At 51.7% G+C, this 7,321-nt stretch overlaps 1 protein-coding gene across 1 annotated transcript; it reads right to left on the bottom strand.

Moving 5' to 3' along the window:
• Positions 1-374: 374 nt before the first annotated feature.
• PSPN (persephin) lies at positions 375-7,023 on the bottom strand. The gene is made up of 2 exons (XM_015421054.1): positions 6,891-7,023; positions 375-751 (listed from the first exon to the last, which is right to left on the bottom strand). Exons 1-2 carry the CDS (start codon positions 7,021-7,023, stop codon positions 375-377), a joined length of 510 nt encoding a protein of 169 aa, XP_015276540.1.
• Between the last annotated feature and the right edge of the window lie 298 nt (positions 7,024-7,321).

Here is a 7,321-nt window from a genome sequence, read left to right as displayed (position 1 = left end):
AGCCCAGGAAGGAGGGCTCCAGAGCAAACTAATTTGTGCAGCGGCCAAATGGCTCGCTCACAACTTGAATGCCAGGAGCTCACAAAGTAGAATTTTTGCTCACAAGACTCCACAGCTTAGAGGGACTATTGCATTCCCTCTAAGCTGCGTTAGTGTGAGCCGGCTCACAGTTTTTTAGCCTCGGGCTCACACATTTTTGTCTTAGCCCAGGAAGGAGGGCTCCAGAGCAAACTAATCTATGCAGCGGCCAAATCGCTCGCTCACAACTTGAATGCCAGGAGCTCACAAAGTAGGATTTTTGCTCACGAGACCCCGCAGCTTAGCGGGCGCATGGGTCCCCTAGTGTCCATTTCCCCACCGCCCACCCCAGTCCCTCAGCCCATGCAGCTGCAGGAAGACGCCGAGAGCTGCTCCACCTCGTGCCACTGGTGGCTGTCGTCCAGAAAGGCCACATCCTCGTAGCGGGAGGGCCGGCAGCAGGGCTCCCCCACGGCCGGGATCTCGCTGTCCCGCAGCAGCAGGGCGAGCGTCATGTCGTGGTTGGTGCGGGCTTTGCGGCAGGTGCCGCCGCAGTACTTGAAGAGGATGGTCTCCTCGGAGTCGTAGCCCAAGCCCAGGTCCTTGACGCGAATCAGCAGGCTCCGGAGATGGCACCCCTGCTCCGCGACCAGGTCCCACGTGTGCCGCCTTGGGTCCGGGGGGCCGTGGAGCCCTTCTCTGGTCCACGATGCTTCTTCGGGGGGCTGGGTTTCTGCAAGGGAGCAGCAGGAAGAACAGCATGGGAAAGCAGCACTTTGCCGTGGGGGGTGTGCTAGACCGGGTCCCCCAACGTGGTGCCCATATCACCCACCAACAGTTTTCTTGGTGCCCATCAAGTGTTTTTAGAAAGGTGTGGGGCTATTGGAGATTTAGAAAGTCTTCTGAGGGGCTCTTGGCGATTTGATGGACTGCAGATTTTTAAAAATGTTGTCTGGGTAGAAGATGGTGCCCTTGGGAGAACTTGTAACTGACCCAAGGTAACACCAGCAGCTGCATGCGGAGGAGTGGGGAATCAAACCCGGTATTCCCAGTTTAGAGTCCGCGCTCCTAACCACTACACCAGAGTAGCTCTCTGCAGATTGGGCCACCACGTATTAGAGTATAAGATGTCCTTGGTCTAGTTGTGAACGACCAAAGTGCCTGACGGTCGTTTCTTCCACTTACCAAATTAAAAATACTCAGAAGTGAGTTGGTGACATCGCGCTCAGAGAACCAAAGCGTTGTCCCCTTAAGTGTCGTCGCCAGTTCGGTGTAGTGGTTAAGTGCGGGGACTCTATTCTGGGGGAACCGGGTTTGATTCCCCACTCCTCCACTTGCAGCTGCTGGATGACCTTGGGCAAGCCATAGTTCTGTCAGAGCTGTCCTTGAACAGGCAGTTCTCTCAGAGCTCTCTCAGCCCCACCTACCTCACGGTGTGTGTTGTGGGGAGGGGAAGGGAGAGGAGTTTGTAAGCTGCACTGAGACTTCGAGTGAAGGGTGGGGTATCTCCAATCTCTTCTTCATCTTCTTAACTCTGACCTCGCTACAGTTCCTCATTGCAAAGAACGGCTGGTGTCCCAAAGGCATGAAAGATGTTAATTCACACACAGACACACACACACCCAAACTCACAAGACTTCCGCTCTTTCCACATTACAATGCTATATCGATTGCATACACATTCAGTCATCACATATTCCTCAAAAGAAACCTGGGAATTCCATTCTGCTAAAGGCGCTGAGAGGGTCCTTTAAATCTTGCAGGAGGAGAGGGAGAGGGATGTACGTCACCCCTCACTTCTTCTCAAAAGCATTTGAAGCAGGGGTCATTTCCTGCGGGAGCGCACAGGAGCGGCGCTCTGGCAGTAAGGAGCCCAGTGGGCGGGCACATGCAACAAGCCCCACCCCCTGCTCCCAGCAGCCCTCAGTCGGGCCACGAAGAGCAAGAAGCAGCCAGGTAAGCTGCAGAGCTCCCTCCGGCCCTCCGGTCCAAAACAGTCCAGTGGCACCTTTAAGACCAAGTTTTATTCAGGCACAAGCTCTCCCTCCTCTGCAAGGACAGATCTGCATGTCCCCACCCCCAATAGCTAGCAATCCAAAACAGTCCTGTGGAGCCTGAGCGGTGGGTGTTGCCTTCTGACACACTTCTGGTGATGTCAGGGGGCATGGCATATGCAAATGAGTTATGCTAATTATGCTAATGAGCTCATGCACCTCTTTTTCTACGGAATGACCCCTGATTTAAAGGATCCCTTTAAATGCTTTTGCAAAGAGGGGGGGGCCTTCAAGAAGCGGGGGGCCTTTCAAGAAGAGGGCTGGCGCTTTAAGGAAGGAGTTGGAGACCCCAATAGCCTTACCGTAGCTACGGGCCAGTACCCAGTCCCTTTTCTACCCATCCCTTGCAGAATGACAGTTTCCAAGCAATGCTTCTGAGAGCCAGCTTGGTGTCGTGGTTAAGTGCGCGGACTCTAATCTGGGAGAACCGGAAGAGTTTTTGGCTAAATATTAGGTAGAACGTCCTGACAGAGCGGATCCTCAGTGGAACAGGCTTCCTCAGGAGGTGGTGGGCTCTCCTTCCTTGGAGGTTTTCAAACAGAGGCTGGATGGCCACCTGACAGCAATGCTGATTCTGTGAACTTGGGCAGTTCATGAGAGGGAGGGCAGGGAGGGTTGCCTCAGTGCTTCGTTCTCGTGGGCCTTTCTTGCACACCCAGGGAAATGCCCATCACCACTTTGGGGTCAGGAAGCAATTTTTCTCCAGGCCGGTTTGGCCAAGGATCCTGGAAGTATTTTGTCATCTTCTGAGCTTGGAACAGTGGTCACTGTGGGTGTGGAGGGGGAGGTATTTGTGAATTTCCTCCTTGTGCAGGGGGTTGGACTAGATGACCCTGGAGGTCCCTTCCAACTCTATGGGTGCGGTCAGACGACCTGCCAGGAGCGGTTTAAACTGTTCCAGTTCCAAGTGGATTAATTTGATCCGGGGGAAACACGGTCACATTCACTTCCCTCACGGCGCAACACATCGCTCCCAGGCGTCTACACTAGGCGCGCAGCAGTGCGCATCGGTGGGTTTTTTAAATTATTATTATTATTTTACATTTTGCACATGTGCATAGGTGGCCATCCATAGAATTGAGATCTTTGCGCAGGCGGAGAACACCCTATCCTGACCTACCTCACAGGGTGTCTGTTGTGGGGAGGGGAAGGAGATTGTAAGCTGCTCTAAGTCTTTTTTGGTAGTGAAGGGTGGGGAATAAATCCAATCTCTTCTTCTTCTTCTTTCTATTTATTTATTTATTTATTAGATTTGTATCCCACCTTCCCCGAAGGCTCAGGGCGGCTAACAAGGGCAAAATGCCAAATTGTAACAATAAAAGCAGTATAAAATACAATAATACAAGTATTTCGGTTAATTAAAATGAGTAAAAATAAGTTTTCGGTGCTCCGTTACTTAGCTTCCGAGATCTGGCGAAATCGGGTTTCCCGGGGCTATCCAGGTCGGGGCTTGTTTCCAAGGTTTTCTGATATCAGGGCAAGCATGCGGTGTAGAGAGACTGGCTCCTGAGAGGGAAAGCCCAGGGTGGTAAAGAACGTCAGAAGGGCCCTGCTGCATCAGACCAAAGGCCCATCTAGAGGGGTCTTCGCTCTGCCTGTCAGCTCCTAACTGCCCTGCCACCCGCCACCCGTTTCAGGTCTCCCGTGATCCATATTCCCCCTTGCCGGTCCTGAGGTCTCTTCTGCCCATCCTTGCCGTAGCCAAAATCTTCTGCTTCCCTCTGGCGCTGCCTCCAGATTGCTTGCCTCTTCCCCTACACGCCGCCCGTTTAGTCTCAACCCCTACAAGATGTCCGTTTAGCCTCGGCCAGGGCCTTCTCTGCCCTGGCCCCCACCTGGTGGAGCACGCTCCCCATCGAGGTCAGGGCCCTGTGGGACCTTACTCAGTTCCGCAGGGCCTGCAGGCAACGCTCCCTCTAAGCTGTGGAGTCTTGTGAGCAAAAATTCTACTTTTGTGAGCTCCTGTCATTAAAGTTGTGAGCGAGCGATTTGGCTGCTGCATAAATTAGTTTGCTCTGGAGCCCTCCTTCCTGAGAGAAGGCAGAAATGTCTGAGCCGGAGGCTAAAAAAACTGTGAGCTGGCTCACACTAACTCAGCTTAGAGGGAACACTGACTGCAAGACGGAGCTCTTCCACCAGACTTTTGGTTGAGGCAGTGGGCGTCCACATACGGCCTCCCCGAGGTTGCTGTCTCCTGCCTACTGGCCACCCACCTGCCAGCAACCGGCCATAACAATCAGTATTAATGGGTCAGAATTTGCACCGGCACCTACAACTACTGATTTTAAATGTTTATAATGTAATGTTTTAATCGTGTTTTAAACCTTACTAGAAATAAGGCCCGTTGTGGAAATAAATACAACGGGATCTAGAAAGAGGCTCTGGGAGAGTGCTCTGGCTTTGGGCAAACAGTGTCAGTCTGCTTTTAAAACATGAATCTGGGACCTGCACACCACCAGAATACAGCAGATTCCATATGCAACTGACATTCCAACTGCCTTGCGGGGGGGGGGGGGGTTTGAGGTGTGGAATGGAGGGAAGTCCAATCAGCTTCCATATGCAAAAGACCAGGTTGTCGCAGCAGTTGTGGTGTGGGCGGGACCCGGGCTTTGCCTTCTGATTGGTGGCGATATATGCTGAGGAGCAGTGCCATCAGCCATACACTAAGGGAGTGCATTTTAGAATTAGAACTTTGGCACCCACTATTCAATTATATATAAGGAGAGATTGTATTATTTGAGATGATGTGACCTGCCCTGAGCCCGCTCACGAGATGGGCGGGATACAAATACGAAAAACATAAAAATTTTAAAAATGCCCCCTCCCCCCTGTAGCTGTCTCCCTGCTCAGCCCAAGAGTCCCCATGATAGCTCCGTCTCCCACCTTGGGTCTGAGCGATATCTGACCCTTTACCGAGTCGTCCCTCTTTATCCTAAGTTGAGAAGACGGTGTGCCCAGTTTCCCCCTTCCCACTCGTGCCCGACAAAGGGAACTTTGACTCTCGGAAGTTGATACCCCGAAATTTCTGTTGGTCTGCAAGGTGCTACCGAGCTCGAATTTAATTTCCAATATGTGGCTGATAAAGCAGATCATCAGAGTGGAAGACTGCAGTACATTTGGGGGAAGTGGACACGTGTAGATGCCTTGTGCTGAGTCAGATACTTCGTCTATCAAAATTGCCTGCTCTGACTGGGAGCTGCTCTCCAGGGTCTCAGACTGGAGGTCTTGCACATCGCCTCCTACCTGATCCTTCTAACTGGAGATTCTGGGGATTGGAACCACTGTCTTCATTGTTATCTTGCCACCCATCCGTGGTGCCAAGGGCATCATTCATTATCCCCCCTTCCCATTTAATTCTCACAATAACCTTATGCGGGGGCTTAGCCTGTGTGAGAGGGAAGACTCAAGATTATCCAGTGATCCCCATCCAAGATTGTGGCCTAGATCTTTCCCATCAGTCACCTTCTGGTCGCCCATCAAGATCTTCCCCTGCTCTTGCTGATGCCATGTACGAAAAAGACAAGTTGCCCCTTCTGGCAGTTCTTGGAGCAAGTTTCTATTGGGTGTTGTAAATAAGAAGTGGGAGACTGACCAGTTATGAAGGTGCACAGAGAGTTTATATAGTTATAAAGGTGAATATATACAGAGATATTTACAGGCTATCGTACAGCATGTCGTGCCTTAGTCTATGAGAACTACGTTCCCCCTCAGTTTACTAAGCTGATAGCTATTATGCTAAACCCCAGCCAATCTCTAACAAGGTGATGCAATCACTAACTCTAACAAGCCCAGAAAGAGTAACACCTGCTAGAAAACACCTGGCTGTAATGACATGATTACTAGCATGACAGCTAGGTCTGTCGAATAGATCAAACTGATCTATAGTAACTGCTTGCTACCTCTATCACTCTAACATATATCTCAATAGTTTCATCACATATTTTTGGAACTCTGTCTGGGCCCCACTTGAAGATAGCCACACAGTTCTGGATGTTCACCTCAACAAGGGTCTTGTGCAAGGGATGCTGGGATCACTAGTGGCTTATTGAACAATCTCGTTGTAGTATGCTCTGGCCTGGATGGCCCAGGCTAGCCCGATCTCGGAAGATCTCAGAAGCTAAGCAAGGTCGGCTCAGGTTAGTCCTTGGATGGGAGACGACCAAGGAAGTCCAGGGTTGCTACGCAGAGGCAGGCAAGGGCAAACCCACCTCTGTCTCTTGCCCTGACCTGGACGGCCCAAGCTAGCCTGATCTCGTCTGATCTTGGGAGCTAAGCAGGGTCAACTCTGGGTCAACAGGGTCAACAGCCTTTGGATGGGAGACCATCAAGGAAGTCCAGGGTTGCTAGGCAGAGGCAGGCCATGGCAAATGACTTCTGAACGTCTCTTGCCTTGAAAACCCTACGGGGTCACCATAAGTCAGCTGAAACTTTACGGTATTTTCCACCACCCTTGTATCTTCTGTTTAGTAGGCCCTGGGGTGCACCTCTCAGATCGCAGGTTGTTTCGTTGTGCCCTCAAACTGTTGCTGCCCAAACAACGTCTTGTGCTGTCGAGCTTGGCCTGGTTTTACTCAAGGACAGATGGGTGGGTGGGGTGGGGTGGGGGAATTGGGGTAGCTGGTCCAAAACAGGGGATTCGTAAAGTATCGGGTCGGAACCCAGGCTGTTCATTTCCAGAACCCCATCGTAAGCACCCCTAGCCTACCGTCACCCCTAATACACACACAGACGCGAAACATGTATACAGACATACACGCATGACAAAGCCCCATTGCTTAGGCATCAGCATCTTACAGCTTTCCAAGGCAGCGGCCGTACCTAGTGGTGTCTGCAGTGCGTCCGCGATCTGAATCCCCGGCTTCCGCATCATCCCATCTTCGGCAGGCCGGGAAGAAACGAGTCGGAGCGATAGGACGAGAGCGAGGGCGTAGAGGAGCCGGGGTGTGCCCATCTCTTCCCCAGTTATCTGGCCAAGTTCTATAGGCAAGAGGACTCCTTTCCCCTTATTTATATCTTCTTTGAAATTGTGGGAGGGAGGGGGGAATCACCAGTGGGAGGACAAGCGTTAACCCTTGCTCCCGTTAACGACGACCGATGGAGCAAGCCGGGCTGAAGGTGTGATTGAAGAAGGGCCCGTAAATCACAGCAACTTTCCAGAGATGCTTAGGCAGCCTTCAGCCCTGCCTCTAGAGCTTCATGGAACCCTCCTCCCATTCTCAAAGGTAGCATTCTAAGAAGTGCTAAGCACA

The sequence above is a fragment of the Gekko japonicus genome, unplaced genomic scaffold (genome assembly GCF_001447785.1).
Source record: "Gekko japonicus isolate JY-2015 unplaced genomic scaffold, Gekko_japonicus_V1.1 scaffold5978, whole genome shotgun sequence".
NCBI lineage: Eukaryota > Metazoa > Chordata > Lepidosauria > Squamata > Gekkonidae > Gekko > Gekko japonicus.
This window is presented reverse-complemented; position numbering and strand designations above follow the sequence as displayed.

Excerpts from the sequence above, each read along its gene's own strand:
- PSPN (XM_015421054.1), bottom strand. The coding sequence starts at position 7,023 with ATGGGCACACCCCGGCTCCTCTACGCCCTCGCTCTCGTCCTATCGCTC. Across the intron at positions 752-6,890 it reads CGCACTGCAGACACCACTAG|AAACCCAGCCCCCCGAAGAA; the intron begins GTACGGCCGCTG and ends GCTCCCTTGCAG.